Source organism: Myiozetetes cayanensis, unplaced genomic scaffold (assembly GCF_022539395.1).
Source record: "Myiozetetes cayanensis isolate MyiCay16 unplaced genomic scaffold, myiCay2020 scf5-8, whole genome shotgun sequence".
Classification (NCBI taxonomy): Eukaryota; Metazoa; Chordata; class Aves; order Passeriformes; family Tyrannidae; genus Myiozetetes; species Myiozetetes cayanensis.
Genome location: NW_026087742.1, coordinates 42,905,114 through 42,925,257, shown reverse-complemented (window position 1 = coordinate 42,925,257; position 20,144 = coordinate 42,905,114). Strand labels below are relative to the sequence as shown.

Genomic DNA, 20,144 nt, shown 5'->3' with positions numbered 1-20,144 from the left:
CGCCCCATTCCCGGGACCCCGCAGCTCCCCAGAGCCCCTCGCGCCTCCCGCCTCAGCGGAACGTGCACGCGCGGCACCACCGCGCGCGCCCCAGACCCCACCGCCGCCTGCTCGCGACCACCCGAGCCCGCCGGCCGCGCATGCGCGGTACTCCCTCCCCCGCCGCCTGCAGACCCCGCCTGTGCAGAGCGGGGCCCGCGGGGGGGGGCGTGGTCTGTGAGGGCGTTTCCCACGGGGGCGTGTCCCGCCCTGGGGGGCGTGTCCCGGCGCGGCGCGCCCTGTCCATGGTGCGGGTGTCCCCGCGGCTCCCGGGAGCGCGGCGGCGCGGGGCTGCATGGACGTGATGTCCCCGCAACAGGAGCACCTCGGCCCGGGCCGCTCGTCCTCGGTGAGCGGCGAGGGCAGGGGCTTCGCCGCCGCCGCCGACAGCAAGAAGGTGAGGCCGCCCCCGGAGACCGCACGGGAAAGCGCTGCCCGACCCTCGCCACGGCCCCGGAGCCCCCCGCGGGGGACACTGCCGGGCAGCGCGGCCCCATCGGGCGCTCCATCGCCGCGCCATCGCCCTCGGGTCCTGCACGCCGCCGGCGGGACCGGGACTGCCGGGGGAACCGCCGGGGGAGCCGGGGCTGTCTGCGGGAAGGGCTTGTGCACGGGTGCCCGGGGAACTGGAGGTGCGGCGGTGCCCAGTGGGGCTCGCGGGCTCTCCCGGGTCGATAACCTCCAGGACCTCAGCGGGGTTGCTGCATGCATGTCCCGGCGGCAAAGGGAGGCTGCTGCCTGGATGTCCGGGGTAGGTGAGGAGCGCCACTGCACAGCTGTCCCGGGGAGCTCGGGAAGGGTTTGCTGGATGGTGTTCGGTGGAGCCAGGGGGCTTTGCTGCATGGATTTCCCGGTGATCGGGCGCGGGGGATGTTGCTGCATGGATGTGCTGGGGCGATAAGGGTATTTGCTGCATGGATGTCCTGGGGAGACCTAAAGGGAGCTTTGCTGGATGGATGTCTGGAGGTTTTGCTGGGGAAAGGTTTGCAGAACGGTTATCCAGGCGATCTAAGAGCGATCTGCTGCGTTTATGCCTGGGGAGAGCAAGGGAAGGGTTTGCTAGAGATGAGCAGGTTTGCTGGCTGCTCTCACACGTGCTTTGTGCAAGAGAGATATAAGAGGCTTCCTCAAGAAGCGCCTTGTGCTAAGTATAACACAAATGATGGCAGAAGAGCTTCATCCCATCTTCAAAACTGGTTGCAAAATCTGTTTGATGTCACTTTTCAGCATCTGACACGACTGAGTGCAAAATGCTCCCTTCTGTGTACAGCCAAGCACTTGTTTCTGCCTTATACTTAGCTGTAATGACCAAGCTGTAATAACCACATTCTTCCCACTGTATAAAACAGGAATTCTTCTTTTCTCTTTGATTTAGCAAGTGCTGTAGTGTTTTTCTATCCAAAGAAGAGCTGGTGCTTTCCTACCTTACCAATTTTGCCTCACAATGGCATTTAAATCCATGCACTGCCTTGTCTTTAGAGGTACACTTCAGAGGACTGCCAAATAGGCTGGTAGGATTAGAATGACTGGCCAGGCTACAGTGTCCTTTACTAAATCTGTCAATCTGGTGAATTTAGGATGCATGGTATTAGAGGCTGAGGTTGTGTCCAGTCCTGTGGCTAAGCAGTCTTTGGGACTTTGCTGGCTATGGCACAGTGGTGCAGGAAGGAATCCTGATCCCTCTCCTGCTGATGTGACTCTTAAGGTTGGGAAGTGTTGCTCTGTTTCCATGGGTTGTGTCCATGTGTGCCGTGTCCCACCAAGACACAAAGCACTACAGCCTGACTGCAGCCCTGGGGACCTCTTCTTATGACAGCTGCTGTCAGTGGTGAGATGGTTGTCTGGAGAGAGTTTGGCCAAGACTTCTACTACACTGCAGTTAATACCTGATTGGTTTTTGAGGTGGGTGTGTGATACACCTACACAGAGTGGTGGAGTACCTTCTGCTGCCTGGGTGGGCAAAATGGTACAGTAGATAATCACCCTCTGCAAGTACTGTGATCTAATTTTTGATGGTTAAATGTACGACTTTGATTTTTATCAACCATTTCTTTCGTTTTTGCTGAAGACAGAGTACCATGTACCTTCCAACCTGGCAGAGCCCTGATGCTAGGCACCCACCTGAAATGAGAAGTTATGTTCAACTACTGTGAAGATGAACACTTTTTTCTTACAAGTTCTACTTCATAATTCAGCACTCTGAGGACAAATATTAATGATAGCACTTGTGTTTCCTATTCCTGCTCCAAAGAGCCCACAGTCAAAGGAATGCAGACCTTGTTTTTGCCAGCGCTGACAAGAGAGCGGGGATATTACTTTTTACAGATCTTGGCAGCCCTTTTGGAATTCCTCAGCTTGGAGGCACATGCAACAAGGGTACAGATGGAGATCCTCCTGTGGAGAAGCAGCTTGAGACCCTGGCTGGGCCATGCAGCATATGGCAGCTTTGCACACCATGCACAGCTGACACAGGCAGCCACCAACATCCAGCCAACTGCTCAGCTGCTTGTCCACGGTCGTGGTGCTCCCTTAAGACTACTAGCACACCACCTCTTTGTGCCTCTCTGTGGACGAAGATTCCTACCTTTATGCATGCACAGCAGTGGGCTGTTCCTAATTTTACCTGAAGCTGGATCTCAGAGACAGTTCAAATATTTCTCTATATATACCTCTCTTTTGTCTTCCTCATCAAGTTTTTTTACAATATGGAAAGTCTTTCTTGCTACCAGGGAACTTACATTATTTGTATTGGTTGCATACAGTTAAATGGAAGAATGTGATGGCAAGAAATCAGTTTTGATACTGGTAATACAGCAATTTGGTTGCAAATACGTGTTTAACATCAATTATTTTGCTTTCTGGCAAAAAATATCCCCAAATATGTGACACTAAGCGACTACTGAACCCTTCTGCCTTTTTATTATCCTGAGTACACCTTTCTCAAGTTAGCTGAGATTTGCTACATTGTTCTCTGGTTTTTGAACTCCTACTTCATCTGCTGCTTGGCTGTCAAAATGAAGCTGAAAGATCACGTTCTTGATCACACCATCGAACCAGAAGAGAGATAGAAAATATCTAGGGTTTTTTTCATGTATTTTGTATGACTATTTAAACTAATTTCCTGGAACCATTTCTTTTCCTGTTCTTGGCATGCGAAATGGTTTGCACTGCTAACCTACCTCACAGGCAGTGGGAGGTTCTCTCTATTAAATGCTTACAATGCACTCAAGGCACCCTGCTAAAAGGTGACATTGAAGTGCAGTGTTTTAGTTAATGCTTTCAGAAAATTCTGGACTAGATTCCCTCCTTTACGGGACTTACTGGAGACACTGGAGTATGTGTGATTGACCTGCAGAGGAGTTTTGTATTGACTGTTTAACTTAGTAACCAATACCAGTAAACTGATACAACTCTGAAGTGGATTGAAGTAACACGAGTAAAAGTGATTATACAGATAGAGCTTATTTCTACAAATTTATCAAAACAAACTATGCAGCAGAGATGTCTTTTATGCCAGTGTAGCCATGTCAGCAGTAGCAGCTGTGGTCATTTAACCATATTTATAAGATCCTGATGTTTCACTTCTCTCTTCTTAGAAGCGCTAGATTCCAATCAACCCTTTACACAAAACAGTATCTGGCAGCAGGAGTCACTCTCAGGATTTTTGCTGATGTTTTCAAGTAATTGCTTAAAATGTTTTGGGGGCTCAGCAATTTTTAATATTTGCTCCTACAATATATGCAAAAAATGATGGTTTTGCTCACCTAGCAAATTAGTATTTATGGTCTGAGACTTGAAATAAGGTTTTCCATCACCATAAAAATATGTTTCTTTGTGATTCTGATCACAAATACAGCAACAGTTTACTGGCAGGGAGAGTTATAGTGTCCCCCAACAGGGTGCTAAATGGATAAAATTCTGACAAATTATGGGCATTGAAAGGGCAATGCTAGTCAGACATAATCCTCATCCCTTTACTTGTCTTACTCTGCAAAAAAAGTAAGTCTTTCCCATTGTATTTGATGATACCTTGATCTCATGTTAGCTGATCTCATGCCCCCATATATATGTTTTTTAACATAAAGCTTGTTAAGCAGAGGTTTCTTCTTCCTGCAAGACTCTATCCTGTTTACTATGATCCTGGCTAAGGATCTGTTGGGTTGCTTCCAAAATCACACCTGGTAGTGCTGGAAATCTCAGATGTCCAGGAACACTTCTGACACTCTTTAGTGAAGTGATGGACAATTCCTGTCAGACCACAGATATATCCTGCAGTGGTTTTATCTCTGATGAGGACCGAAAGAGACTCTTATTTAATGAAATCATACGCCTAGTTGGTCCTTAGGTTAAAATCACCTTGGTGGGCTGTGCTGGATTACGGTAACTTACTGTTGTGATGTGCCTCCTGATACTGCTTTAATTACTAACTAGTGTTAGCACTCCTTCTCCTGTCTGTCCATGAGAGAAATGAAAATTACGCATAAAACAATGTGTTCTAGTTCTTGGTTTTCCAAGCCTTGGGTGTTTTTTGTCCCTCATGGTGGCAGTAGGAAAGAGAGGGGCTTGACAGGTCATGTGGTATCTAATACTCAAGAACTGCAGATATCAAATTTATTTGTTATCAAATTTTTTATCAAATTATTGCCTGTTTACTTAATTTTGCTTGAAGTATCCATATGGAATGGGGGGAATCTCCTCTCTCTGTTATCTGTAAACTGCTCCTGAGAAAGCCTTGCTGTGCAGAAACTGGGGCAGAATTGTGTCTATGTGTTAACCTTCCTGCTTTGTGTCAGGATTGAAAGGAAACTTTGGGCTTCATCAAAACCACCACAGAGTCAGTGATCTGAGCACTATGAGCCCAGTGATCTGACCATAGGACCCAGAAGCAAAATATTCAATGCTTTCCTCGTCTACATTTTTACTGGTCTTCCACATCTCCATCTTGTGACGTAGATGGATGAGATCTTTTGAAGACACGCCTATCAGTGCTTCCAAAGATGTGTATCCTTTGGGAAGCAGTTGCAGAACATGTCTTGCTCTTAGTTTCTGTTATCCATTTTTCTTTCTACTCTGAGATGATCTTCCATCTTCATCTTTTCTTCACTCTCTAGCAGCTGCTGTTCCACAATCATGTGCTTTTGCTTCCACTGTATTGATAGCTCTTTCCTCTTGTGACCCTGCAATTATTTTTTCCTCAATCATCCATCCAAAAATGGCTTTCTTTTTAGGAAAGTCCTTGTAAGTAGAACTATTCTGCCAGCATAAACAAAAGCACATAGTTTTGTCACCTCCTCTGGCTTTATGGTAAATGGTCTCTCTGTGGGACCTCCATCTCAGCTGCCTGAGCCAGCAGTTCAAATGCAGTCATCTTCTCACCCTGTTTATGAGGGCCCAAGAATGTTATAGGTCAGTATAGGTCTATTTCTTGCTTTACCAAATTATAAGACATTCTTATTATTTTTGGTACTTTTAGATGACCCTACTCCGTGAGTCTAACAAATACTGTATGTAGGAAAAAATTATTTATTGCCTCTCATAAGTGGCCCCATGATACAGGGGAAAGAGTGATGCCCAGTTGTCCTCGAATATATGCTGAGGGTTATTTTGATATTTTGATTGTGAGGCTGTTAGCTGAACTTTTCCTGACAGTTTTTTTGTAAGGATTTGTGTTCTGTGCTTTGGTTCATGTCTAGCTAAACCAGAAATGCATACCACAAATATAGTTTGTTGCTCAGACAACAGGAGCAGAGTTTGCATGGATGAAATCGTTCAGTTATTAACTTAGATACTTTTTTTAAAGAGTGGGCTTTGTTAAAATCAAACTTCCTTTCATTAGAAAAATAAATCAGTGAAAGGGAGAGCTTAGCCATTTGAGCCTCAGCTCAAGACACTGGCACATCTGAGGGTTGTCCCTGTCACCCAGTTAAATGACCCAGGCAGATGTCCCAGCCTTGACCCACTTCTGAAGTGAGCCTGTAAATCAGGGGCCTGAAATCCTTTAGTGTCTGAGGAGTCTTTAATAAGGTTATCTGCACATTGCTGAAGAGGCATTTCTGCAATGTTTACCTGTCAGTCAGAAACTAAATAATGTTTTCAACTATTTTGTATGAGTCTCCTAAATAGACATCAGGTAACATCATTTTCTCATTGTAGGCTCAAACCAATACAAGAAGACAATTGTTCCCTGTGTTACTGAGCTCACAAGTTTGCTTGTTCCCTGTCCTTTGCTCAGATAGCTAGAAGAGAATTGAGATGATTAACTCAATTTTCTTGGTCACCTTAGTTTTCTTCTACAGTCAGTGAAGGAAAAGTTCTCAGACAAGATGAACTGCGTCCTAAATGTGTCTTTTTCTCTCTCTTGTCTATAAAAGGAGCACAGGGCAAATAGCTCAGGTGTGTGAGTCAGAGGCTGAAAGAGAGGAATCCTCCTGCCCATGTCTGACCATTGTATGGGTCAGGCATCTAAACCTGGCAACGTGGGCAGTGTGCACCTGGGGAATCACGGCACACAATCCCTGCCTGCTCCGATCTCCTCTATGGTTGCAGTAGCTGCTGCAGTGTATCCGCTTATTGCATAGATTTTTAACTCCTCTAGATACTTGAAAATATTACATACACTGTATATGTGTTACTTCAGTTATTTGCCATCACAAAATTAATAGTAAGTAACATTAATTTTTTAATGTGTTTTTTTAATTCACTCCGCAGTTCTCTTTATAAGCGTGACATAAAGTGATACATATAATGTGCAAGACAGTTCTAGTTCTTTTGATCTCCTCATGCAGATGCTGCTCTATGCTACCGTTTTCACAGAATAGAAATCAATATCATAACTTGGCAACATATTATTTTATGTAAATTCCATATAGTACCATTATCCACTTCACCTGCGAGGCAGAATACTGGCAGTCAGGAATAGATTTTTCCTCCATCTGATGACTTGTAAGATACTTAGGCAAGTTTTACTGTAATCCCTAGGGTGTTCTGATTCTTGAGGAGAGATAGCATATTTTCGGTGATGGTTTGCAAGCTTGTTGTCCTCAGCATGGTGGGCTGATCTGCTCATCACAGTTTATGAAACAGTGTTTCAGAGTGTAGGTGTGATCAATATCTGTGTAAATTCATTCTTTTGAAATCTATTGGCCTGTGTCTGTTTATACCAGAAATTACCCAAATAGTACTGCCAGTCCAACAACTGAAAGTGCAAAACGTTTTTGTTTCTGTTAAAAAGCAGTCAGGACAACCACCACCAAAAATGCAGAAAGTATGAAGTTAAACCTGAATCAGAGGGGAGGAGGCAGGAACTCAAGCTTTTGAATGTGAGGAAGACAAAAATAACTCTAGTTTGTCCTGTCTGATACAAGATTATCATCTTTGCGTTTAGCACACTGTAAACATTCATTATAGATACTGATTTTACAATACATTTCACATGGGTGTGACTCAGCCAGCAAGTACGAGGATTTCTCTTGGTGTTGACCTTTCTAATATTTACATGAAAAAATGAGAGGTAATGATGTGCGACATATGTTGAGAAATGCTTCTGTGTCCCATACTTAGATAATTGGTCATTACATCTCCTTTTGCTCCCAAACATCTGCTCTTACTACAGCTGTTCAGGATGTATCTCCTCTTCTCCACATTGCCATCCTTGCACATGTAAAGGCAGTGAAATTGAGAAGAGCAGGCATCTTGGTCCAACTTAGCCAAATATGAATTTATCCTCTTCCTTCTCAAAGTACATCATATTGTCATGATGGTCACTTATTTTCTCTTCCCAAACTCTGTGAATAGCAAAATAAAAAAAAAATCACCCCTTTCTGTCTGTAGTCAATGTCTCTGTGTAATGTTTTTATTTGCATACAGCTGACCTGACTCACTTCAGTTTTGCCATGAATTTTTTTTCTCTCATCAGTGATCCCTTTAATGTTTTGAGGCTCTTTTTTTTTTTTTCTTTCCCCTCCTAAGATTTGCTTAATAGCTGTACTGCGATTTTTTCCAAAGAGTCTGTGGAATCTCATCCTTGGAGGTAATACAGACCTGGACTAGAGGTGTCCCAGAGCAGCCTGCTCAAATGGGTCTTGCACTCAGCAAATTGAGAGAGGCTGATCACAGACCGCCTGGAATCCCTTCCAACAGATTTATCTCTGCCAGTTATTTGAGCTCTTATTAAACTTGCTGTAGTCCTAGACTTTACCTTTGTCTTCAAACATTTAAGTCAAGACTAGAATCTCTCTGCCACAGGCACTATTCAGCACTGCTAACCCAAGCATGAAAAGAATTGCCATAATTGCCATAGATTTTAAAATGCTGCTTTCTTTTCAGACTTAAGAAGTCAAAGGAATTAAGATCTCTGAAAATATACAAACTTTCCTTGCATTTGCAGGACCTGACATGTTCCATGTTTTTATCCCCCCCAAGAACCACCTGCCCAATAATGAGTAAATTACAATACATTTCCCACTGGGAGTTGATGCTTTATATAAACTCCTAAAATCTGCTGGTTGTGTGAGATATGTGTCTGATCTTCTGTAGGATGTTAGACTGCATTGTTACACACGTTTCCTTTTGCCTTCATATTTGCAGCTATGCTACTTTTAAAACTGCTAACAGCTTTTCATATTTGCTAGCAGTAAGACAAACTGATTTCATTCACTAGAAAAAAAATAGCTTATTTATTTGTTTGTTTATTTCAAATCTATCAAAAATGGGCATCTCTTTTGTCAGTAATCTGCTGTTATGCAGTAATAGTCTTATCTGAGACAGCTAAATATTTCCAGACTTAATTTATCAGTCTCGAGAAGGTTAATCTTTGATAAAACAGGGAGAAGTGGATAATTTTTAAAGGTGAATTGAAATGACATGGTTGAATTTATAACAATTGCTGCACAATAGCTATAACTGAGTATCTGACAAAACAAACAAGCATGCTCTACATAAATAAAGGGAGAACCAAAAAAAAATGACACAATAACAGATGCACTGCAGTGAATGAAAGAAATGTCCTTGTCAAAAGTAAGTAAAATACTTAGTACTGTAGAGTTCAATTTCTCCAAGGGGAGCATGCTGTGCACCTGCCCAAACAAAATGTGTGCCACATCCAGCACATACATTGGCAGAAGAATCAGTTGTTCTGACTGTTCTGACATATTTGTCCTGATAGTCAGTGGTTATTTTTAGTACGAAGGAAGAAAGGCATGCTTTGCGATTAGCTGAGAACAGAGACTTCATGACTGTCAAAGGTTCACCTGGTTTGTGGGTGGTGGCAATGGTAGTGTAAGGGACCACTGCAGCATTGGATACTGCCCTGTCGGCGTCTCAGGAGGAGTTTGACCCCAGTTCTTTTGTTCACCAGTTTATTCTGAAAAGTATTTGAGCTAAATAAGGTAACAATCACCCTTCTGGTGGAGGGTCAGTGAGGGGAGAGGTCAGGCACCTTGGCAGCAGGCTGCACAACCCGTTCAAGAGAGCAGCTCCAGGGTCAGGGCCAGGACTACACAGTCTTGCTTCTGTCTGCAGGAGGGAGAGCAAATACGATGCAGTGAATACATTTGTGTTCAGGGAAATGTGTAGTTTTGCCTCCTGTGGGTGCTTTTGAAATTTTTTACCTCTGGAGAAAGCAGTATTGTTTGTTTGATCAGTATTTTTATTGTAGTGTTCAACTTTACTGAATGGAAATCCATACTCCCTTGTTAGCTACTGACATTTGCATCTCTTCCTTGTGCTTTGTCTTTTTTTCCATGCTGCTTTCCCTGTCTTTGAGTGTCTCCTTTTTCTCAGTCCCTTCCTAGTTCTGTGCTAACAACTACCTCCCACTATCCTATTTTTCCCATACATACTCAGGAATGAAAAAACGGTCAGGATTGACTACTGAGAGGTAAGATATAATGCTCCAGCTAGATTATCAGGGAAGGAAAATGCACTCATCTCTGAAGATTTGGAAAGAAAAAAAGGTAGCCCAATATAGCACATAAGGTTAGATGGATAGACTCCAAACCTTAATTTATGGTAGATGTCAGATCTTACACAGGAATGTATGAAACACTTGAAATTTAAGCCCCTCTCTGGATAATTTGATAAATTTAAAGTACAATAAATAATTAAGGGACAAAAAGTGATTGAGGACCAGCTCTAGGTGTTTATTTCATGTGCGCAGTGTACCACAGGTATCTGTTTATAGACACTAATCATCAGCTTTTCTGTATCTTTCTGGTCATGCTCCTGTTCTTCTCAAAAGGCGATATTTTACAGCCATTTTCCCCCTCTAGGGTTGCTGATGGCAATAACTCAGCCTTTTTCCCGTGGTCTGAAATGGGAGTCTGGCTGCGACCAGGCACTATGCATACAGTTACTGTTTCAAATCTCACCTGTGGTTTCATTTTGTTTCTCGTTCCAATCAGAAAATGAAGAGTTTGGCCCAGAGACGCCAGTCTGCACCATCTTTGATCTTTGTCAAAGCACTTAGCAGATCTCGATCGGCCTCGAGGTAAGTCAGTGAGTTTTGCTTGCCGTACTGTTTTGTACTTTCTCAGCCCCAAACTTGAGATGTTTTTGAGTTATTGTCCACACCAGGCTGTCGAACACAATTCATGCTGCTCGGTAGCTGCACAGCTATAAAGCCTACTGAAAGATGTGACAGAGCTCTCCTGGTTTTCCGCAGTGCTGCCACACTAAGCTGTTTGTACCCCATTGGGTGGGCAAAGCTGCTCTGCAGTTTGCAACTGGGCATGTGACATTTGGGCTGTTCAGCTGTAAATAGTTAGTGACTGGCTGTGACTGCCTCCTGGGGAGGTGGCATGGGCAGAAGATGTTCCCTGCTTTTTGCCTTGTACACTTATGCAGTGCCGGGCATAACTCAAGATTGCTTATTGTGGAATTGTGCAATTTAATTTGAGCTAAGTTTCTTCTGTCACTGCCTGCTTCATGGTACAGGCTCTCCAGGGCTCTGGAAGCACCTACTGACTCAGGACAATGCTGTGGGCCAGGATCTGATGATCAAGCCTTCTCCTGTCCAGTATTAGCACTAAGTGGGGCTGAGTATGTGGGTGTTAATCATTCAGCATTTTTCATCCTTGTCCTCTGCCAGAATCAGCCCTTCCTCCTACCTCCGCCAATGTAAAACTGCCATAGAAATGGGAGTTTCTATGGAGCAAGTCCCCTGTCCAGCCCCAGCCCTGACCTGCCATTTGAACCACTCTGCACACATAACTTTTGTCTCCCTGCACTACAGTTCATTAGGCTTTCAACTTACAAAATGTGTTTATCGAGAAGTGAACCATCTGGCGGGCTGTTAATGCTTCCAGCTGTGTATTGCTCTTTATGAAGAAATGATATTGAGGGAAATTAGAGTATGGCTTTGTAAGGAATATTTTTTCCTACTCTGTGGTGTGTTAAGTAGTCAGTATGGAAGAAGTCAGAGCTTTGGAAAGTTGTTTGTGTTTGATCTAACTAGTACCTGGTTTGATATCATGTAGAACTCCACAGTATTTCAGAAACCTGTGAAAGTGCTCTTTGAAAAAAAAAAAGAGTAGCAAAATAGGAGAGGCAAATTTCATTTGCCTGCTGGGATTCAGACATTAACATTTTTCTTCAGTTCTGCTTTTTAATTTGTTTTATTGCCTGCTCCATAAGTTTCAGAAATTGGAAATAGCTGGAGAGACATCGAGTGTGACACACAATATGTACATTTTCACCTAAGAACTTTATGCTTTCTGAAGTGTAAATATGTCTTGCTTGTATAGCCCCAATGAGAATTATCTCTGGCTTGTGAAAGGACTTTTTTGTAAAGCCAGTTGGCAAAAACTTTGTGGTGAAGAGAACTGAAGAGGGGAACATGTTGCCCTGTTCTGCAGTAAGAGCAATGCTTTGCCTACTTGACCAACCCTGCTGTTTTAACAACTGTTGGATGCTGCCTCAATCATGTCTGTCCTCTGTCTGTGACTTGCAACAATTTAGCTGCTCCTGCTGGTTTGAATTGAAGTCTGTGGCCTTTGTGAGAGGTATGGGGTGAAGTCTGAGGATCCTGAAATCAGAGCAGGTGATTTTGTAGCTTCAGAGTCTTTGAGTTAAAGGGTGACACTTTGGATGGTGTTTATTATTGTTCACAGGAGCAGCAATTCTCACCTGTGCCTGACTTTCCTCTTTGGCTGTACAAAGCACATTCCTCTTCATCACTGAACTGATGGATGAGTTTGATCTTTCCACTCAGTTTGTTGTGTAAATGCTTAACTCTTGTGAAGTGCTTTCTCTGAAGGAGAGTTGAAGAGCAACAAAATGACTTCTCATGTTTTCTAATCTCCTCCAAATGTTTTACCTCAGACCTGTCTCAGCTCTTAGTTCTCCTTCTTGTAGACACAGCCAGCCTGCAAAATCCATTATTCTTCTCTGGCAGTGAACCTTAATACTGGGACTCCATAACACTTACTTGTTAATGGTTGATTAATGACTTGTAGATAATAAAGCTCCTATCTGAAGTTAACAAACATCTGTGAGGGATTTATTTGAATGCTCTCACCTCAGCAGCTGGCTCACCTCAATATTTGTTGAAATTAATGAACAAGTGCAAAGTTTAAAAGGGCAGGAAATACTTAGAAGCCAAGTCAGTTTGTATTTTTATACCACTTTATATGTCAGGTGTCCCTGGTTTATATACAGAGCATTTTCATAAAATGTATTGGCACCTACTTTGGACAGACTTACTTTGGGGCATTTTAAAGTTTATTAATGCTATCTATTCAAAGAAACCATTGTGACATCTGGAGATGGCTATTTAGCTTTCAGAAGATTAAGGTTTTTAATGGTGATGTTGTTGTAGCTGTCATGAGTATGTGACCAAGGCGAGACGATCTAGGTGGAAATAGCAGATGCTTGTTTTGTGCCTTTGTCCTCTTACTCAGTTCTGAAAGAGAACTGTGCTTAAAATCTTGTATTCGTTTTCTCCAGCTATAGCATTTGGTTTAATGAAAGTTCAGCCTTCCTTACAAATCTTGGCCTTGCCACGTCAGCCACATAAAGAGAGATACAAGATATTTGGCCTGCAGAAGAATTGTGGGTGTGGCTGTGCGGCACATTGATGCACAGGTGTCCAATCATGCTGTAATCCCTACATCACTTGACTGGTACCTGCAGGCAGCAGAGGAACATAGTAAACAGTACAGATATTATAGTGGAATTTGGGCCCTTACACCCAAGAGGTGAAAATACAGAGACTATTCCATTGCTTCCTGTTCTTGTTTCTCTTCCTTTTTTTCTGCACAGCTTCTTTTTCATTACAAAATAGTGATGAATAGGCATATAAGGACTGTTCCACATCATCAGATGCCCTCTTTGGGAGCACTTTGAGCAAAGTTATTGTAGAAATACACTGGAAAAGTAAGCTTTTGGTATTTTTTTTGGCTGATACTCAGACACAGGAAAAATTAATTTGATTGTTAACTCCATTAATGTGTATGAAATCAGCAAAGGATTTCGGTTAGTTATACTTGGCCCTAGACCTGTTCTGCAGTTGTAATTTTCCTCTTACTTTTTCTTGGTGTCCTTTAATGAAACCTGCACAACTTAATGATATGGTTCAGTACAAATCAAATGACAGGCTTGAAACAGTAATGTCTGAGGCCTCCATTTAAAGCATCAGGTATTGTCATCTCGCTGATACAGAATAATAAAGTAGCTGATACAGAATAATAAAGACTTGTTTCAAGTCAGATTTTCAGCCTTTGTTCTGCTGTCCCTCAAAACAATTTTCACTTGTGACAAAACCCAAGTTTTTGGGCTGTATTGTCAGACTTCTGCTTGCGTCTCTGATATTTCACAGGGACAGCCAAACTATGTGCTGCAGTCACTGGCAGCTTCCCCTTTCCTATTGCACACCTGACCAGATCATTGAAAGTGATATTTTTACATGCTGAAACTTATTAATATAATTTCACAGTTTCCGAATCTGCATGACCATTTAGAGATCTGTGTCTCCACACAGTAAAGGTGTTAAAATACTAAAAATGAAACAACTCTTTTTTACACCATGAATCATGTTTATGATGTTATTTTGGTGTAAGCTGGAAGCAGGGGCTGTTTAAAAAAAACACTGAAGTATATTTTTTAAAAGGTTTTATGAACAAATTTCTAAAGAACCCTAAAACAAAGGTCCTAAAATGTCATCCCTATGCAATTTTATTTTGTGGCTTTTATGGTTGAAAAAGTAGAAGGTAAAAACTGAGGGTTTCACAAGTTTCCAAGGTGTTTTCTGCCCTTTGCTACATAGAAGCGGTGTTATGCCATTCACAGAGAGACTGCTCTTCCTTCTCCCAGTGCACAGTAAGTGATTCTGGCATGTTGTCTTCCAGGGGTCCTGTGCCAAAGGCTAAATATCCCAGATAACGAAGATCATATGTGTAATCTAGTAATACATTCCACTTGGCGCTAGTCAAATACAGAGTGTTCCCAGAGTCTTGGACATTGTGTTTTCAGGGTTTTAGTCAGAAGATACGTGGCTGATCCAAGCTATGTGACTAGAAGAAGACAAAAATAGAGACTTTTAATAAATGTAAATTGCCAGAGGGCTTTAACTGTCTCTTTTTTACAGGGAAGATGGGTATTTGGTGTTTCAGGCAAAACTGAATGCAGGGATGAAGGGAATAAAAGCTCATTGCAAGCAACTAGCTTGTTAAGTAGATATTTCAGTTGTAATAATTTAGCTCGTTCTTCAGTCACGTCCACGACAGTGAATAATTTTGCCTCGCAGTGTAATCTCCGTGGGGCGTGTTTGTTTGGTGAAGGCGAGCACCGGTGCAGAGCGGCACGGAGGGGCGGACAAGGAGCAGGCGCCCCTGTGCCTCGCGCCACAGCCGTTTTTACCGGCTCGTGCGGGACCAGGCCTTCATGAGGAAGAGGCTCACCCCCCAGTTCCCTTGTCTGTCAATGCTGAGGTGGGTGTTGCTCTCACACAGCCCCACAGGCACCATGGCAGAGTTTGTCGGAGCGAGATCAGAATCAGCATGAATGGCTGAGGCCGCCCCTCTCTCTGCCAGGGTCCCCACCTGTCTGCCAGGTGGAGGAGCGGCACCCTTGGCCAGGGCCGCCACAGCTGGGCCAGCCGATGGTGCCACTGCTGGTGGCTCACAGGGCATGGCTTAGGGTCACCCTGCTGCAGGGCACAGCCCTGGGATGGTGCGAGACAGATGACGCCTCGTGGCTGGTTTTGAGGGGCTCTGGGGGACAAAGGCTGTCACGCTGTGTGTGTGTGCCGGTGTCCCCGTGTGCCAGTTTCCGTGTGTGCCGTACAGCCGTGATCAGTGAGGGGTTGCCTCCGGAGCAGCCAGCAGCAGGAAGGGGTGGGCTCAGAACCAAGAGTGGGAGTTAGCATGGACAGGTACCATCCCAGCCTGCTCCCATTCCAAATGCAGACGCCACAGTTTGGGTGGGAGGGGGTTCCCTTGAAGCTGCAGAAGAGAGGTGAGGGGAGAAACCAATGGGGTAAAACATTCACTTTATACTGGTGCCTTGGGCAGCAGGGGCAAATTCCCACTGTTTGGGGCAGTCAAGGCCATGCCCTGCCTGGGGGGCTGTTCCCTCATGTCGACCTCATCTGCCACACCAAGGATTGTGAGAGGGTGACTGGGATAGCAAGGGTAATGCTGGGCACTAACCCGCACAACTGAAATGGCGTCTCTAAAGCCTCCTCCTGTGCCCTCAGCCACCCAAAAGGTGTGGTCGCAAGGGATGAGGCCTCTATGGCACCTTCATTCACCCTTACGAATAGGCATACCATGGAAGGAAGTCCTTGCAAGACAAGTCTTCCTGAAGCCGCAGGGCTTGAGGTTTTTGGGAAACACAAGGGCTATCACTGTTGTCAGAGTGGTCCCCCAAGGTGAAAATCAAAGTGGCAGCACCTCTGGGACAGCCCTGTGTCCTCCACCCCTCATCTCAGAGTCTTTTGTCAGAGAGACTTAGTACACTCAAAAATACAGAGGAGCTGTTTTATGAATCAAAGTAAGAAAAAGGACAAAATCCCACAAAGTAGAGTTTCCCAGTGTGAGGGATTAAATACAGTCACTACTCATTTTATCTTGATTTGTGATACTTCATAGCTTTTTCCACAAAGCTCCAGCTAGTCATCAATAAGGAGGGGAAATCCTGTTCCTAAAGACTCAGTCAACAAAGCAAATGAAAAGTTCTTTGCTTCTGTGTCTACGTTATAGATTTAATTCACCCTCAAAACAGTTGATCAGGATTTTTAATGAATTTTTTCATTTCATAAAATGTTTTGATGTTTTAACACTTTATGCTTAGAATAGGCAGAAATCTCTGCATGAGAAATTTCCCGGATTTCTCCCCTCAGTATGTCGTTTCCCTGCATAAGGTAAGGATATATGAATTTGTAGAAAAATAATGTTGGGGTTTTTTTAAATTGTTATTCTGTATCAATTTACCCTTCCTTTTAAATGGAATTGTATATAATTTAAAAAAATTTGTGATGATATTGTACAAGTTGTCATTTTTTATAGTATTTCTAATTTATGCTTGATTTAATCTAGTTATGACACTGGAGTATTATTTTCCTAAGCAATGTACTTGAACACAAAACTTATTTTTACATAATAATAGCTGGGATAAAATTTTATTAACTGTTAACAGGGAACAAAGTGAACTTTCTGAGGCCTCAAATGGCCTTTTAACTTAGAAATTGGCGTTCCTGTCCCTCTGCTGTGTTTTTTCTGTTTTGCTTTGAGTGTGTGTATGTGTGTATATGTTTGTTTTTGACAAAACCCCTCAGTTCTTCATTTACGACATAGAAACTGGCTTATAGCAATGTTTGTACATCTGGAGATCAAAATGAGTTGCAACTCCCAGAGATATGCTGCTTTTTTTATTAAAAGGAAAGGACTAGAAGTAACCAGGAGGAAGCCTTGGAAGCAGGGTTTTGAAGTTTAAATAAGGGATTAATTTTTCAGTTAGTGACTAATAGTTTAACACCAGTGCTTTAAACTGATTCCCTTTGGATAGAGTTTGTGACAGTTTTAAGATGAAGACAGTGAGAGGCACTGCTCATCAGGATGAGTGCAGGGCTCTGCTTGTCCAGATGTCTCAGTGTCCACATGTGCTTTTGCCTGCAGACTGTTTTAAGGACTTTCTGGATTAGGCCTTGAGGTCTGGCAGAATGCAGCTGTTTTCCAACCATTGTGTATCTCTGATTTTAGACAACAAAATCTCTGCCAAATGACAGTCTGGCCAAGCAGTTTGGGCAGCGGCATACCTGAGGAAATCACAGACCAACTCATTCAGACTGCTCTGATCATTTATCTTGTGTAAACAAGCAGAAAGGCTCTAATGATGTGAAGGCTGATGTGCAGCCTCTGGTGCTCTCACCTCTGACAAGGGTCAGCATTAAATAGGCATTGAACACTCTCCCTGGGCTGATACATATTGCTTCCCTCAGTCCAGCTGCTTCCTTGTGTACCAAGCTGCTGCTGAAGAGTTGTAATCATATCATGGGAGTAACAGTCTGTCTTAAGATTCTTAAGATTTCCTCTGTACCCATGTCTAAAGTGTATGGGGGGCTAGATCCAATAAAGGATAATAAGCCTTAAGGGCAAGAGATGGTAATAATTTCAGTACCTGAATCTAAAACCATGATTTAAAAAACACTGTCTCAGAGGCTTCCTGACCTCTCAAGTGCCTCTGTTCTTTGGACACTCTCCTGCTGATCAGAGAGCTCCCCAAACACCTGGAGCTGTGCTTTCGCACATCCCAGTACAGCATGACTGCTGGCAGCACTGAACGGGTAACTACCATCATAAGGTGTAGGGATATGGGAAATCCTCTAATAGCTTTTTTTCCCCAGCTCAGATCACTGGTGGAATAGGAACCTCTGACTAACATGCCCGAGTAGCTGTGTGAAAAACTTGTTGAATAGGTAAGGCAGATAGTTAACAGAGAGCGAAACAGGTGCATGTGGCTGCATGGCTATTCATAAGGAATAAGGGTCATTATGCTTGCAATAGCTGGCAACAACAGGTGTTTCAAGTAATCTCTTCTCTGTAATAGGATAATTCCTGTGCTGTAGTATTAGTATTAAAATATAGTTTAAAGCCCTTGAGGCAAACCAAAGCCAGATTTGTTCCTGTTACAGCTGGGACAAGTGAAGTGACAATCCTGTCTTCCATATGGCACCCATATTCACCCATGGTCATCCCTCTTAAAGAAGTGATCCTTAAAAACTTAAGCCAGTACAAGGGCTGGGCAGATCCTGTCTTCATGTCTGTGATGGGGCTTTGTGAAGTTCATCCCACGGTGTCCCACAGTTCACAGAATCACAGAATCATAGGATGGCTTGTGTTGGAAGGGCCCTTGATGATCATTTAGTTCCTACCTTCCTGCCAGGGACAGGGACACCTTCCACTAGACCAGCTTGCTCAAGACCTCAATCCAACTCAGCCTTGAATGCTTCCAGGGACAGGGCATCCTCAACTTCTCTGGGCAACCTATTCCAGTGCCTTACCACCCTCACAGGAAATAATTTCTTCTTAACATCTAATTGAAATCTACCCTCTGCCAGTAGGAAGCCATTCCCCTTTGTCCTGTCACTACATGCCCTTGTACATAGTCTCTCTCCATCTTTCATGTAGGGTCCCTTCAGGTATTGAAGGTACTGTTATTTAATATCTTCATTAATGACATAGACAAAGGAATTTCTAATCCATCTAACAGTCCATCCATCAAACCTATCACTTCAATTTACAGAGAAGGATGCTGTAGAGGACCATGTCAAAGGCTTTACAGAAGTCCACTGACCCTGAGATTAGCTCAGCTGGTTAGAGCACAGTGCCAATAACAGCGAGGTTGTGGGTTTGATCTCCATGTGGGCCATTCACTTAAGAGTTGGACTTGATGATCCTTGTGGGTTCCTTCCAACTCAGAGTATTCTGTGATCTGTCCTTTCAGTTAGATGACATCCATAGCTCTTCCCTTATCCACTGTTGTAATCACTCCATCATAGAAGGCTGTTAGGTTGGTCAGGCAGGGCTTGCCCTTGGTGAAGCCATGTTGGCAGTCTCAAATCACCTCCATGTTCTCAATTTGCCTTAGAATAACTTCTAGGAGGATCTGTTCCATGATCTCTCCAGTTTGACAGGTTGTTAGTTCTCAGAGTCCCTCTTTTCTACCCTTTTTAAAGATGGGTGCAATATTTTCTGTCTTCCACTCACCTGGGACTTCACCTGACTGTCATGACTTTTTGAATGTCATGGTGAATAGCTTGGAAACTACATCAGTCAATTCCCTCAGGAATCTGGGGTGCATCTCATCAGGTTCCATAGATTTATGTACATCCAGGTTCCTCAGGTGGTCATGAGCCTGATCTTCTCTTAGAGTGAGAATCTATTTTCTTCCCCAGTTCCCATCCTGCTGTCCATCCACTTGAGCCTCTCAAGCTCAGAGGAGGGAAGAGAACCATCAAAGACCGCCACTGAAGACTGAGGCAAAAGGTTTGTTGAGTACTTCAGCCTTCTCCTCATCTTCTGTTACCAGTTTATCAGCATTGTTTATTGTTCCAGCTTCGCCTTGGCCTTCCTCACACCATTCCTACCCAACTGAACTTCCTCTCTATACTCTTCCCAAGTAGTTGTTATGTTTTGGGGATACAGGCAATGCCGATCAGCAGTGGCTCCAATGACAGCTGTAGTTTGTGGAAGGATAAAGCATGGTGAAGGAGCTTATCTTTTAAAGGCAGTACATGCAGATATTTCTAGGTCACTTTGTGTGTGATTACTTTGTTTATAAGCAGCAAGTTTTCTCCTGAAAAAGGGCAGTTAAAAAACAGCAGCTAGTGGATTCCAGGTTTGCTTTACCTGGCCACAGATTTGAAGTCTTGCACTGTTTTGAATGTATTTTTGATTAAAATTTGTTGCCTAACTGCTGACTACCCAGATGACACGAGCCAAAGAGAAGAAGAGCCTAGCTGAATTACTGCTTGAGGAATGGGAAAATCAGAGTCTAAAGGGGCAGGACGACTAAGCAGTGAGACTTGGAGAGACTGTGAGCAGCCCCACTGGTACTGGTATTATCTGATAGATGAATGAGGTGACTGACAGGCAGTAAACCCAGGCAGT

The 20,144-nt window shown here is 43.5% G+C and overlaps 1 protein-coding gene across 1 annotated transcript in view; it reads left to right on the top strand.

Annotated features, from left to right (window-relative positions):
* Window positions 1-281: 281 nt before the first annotated feature.
* The window catches only part of ARHGAP20 (Rho GTPase activating protein 20), a 62,428-nt gene continuing 42,565 nt past the window's right edge, over window positions 282-20,144 (top strand). The window contains 2 exon segments of the mRNA XM_050332403.1: window positions 282-436; window positions 10,440-10,525. Coding sequence (XP_050188360.1) covers window positions 335-436; window positions 10,440-10,525 — 188 coding nt within the window. The 5' untranslated portion in view covers window positions 282-334.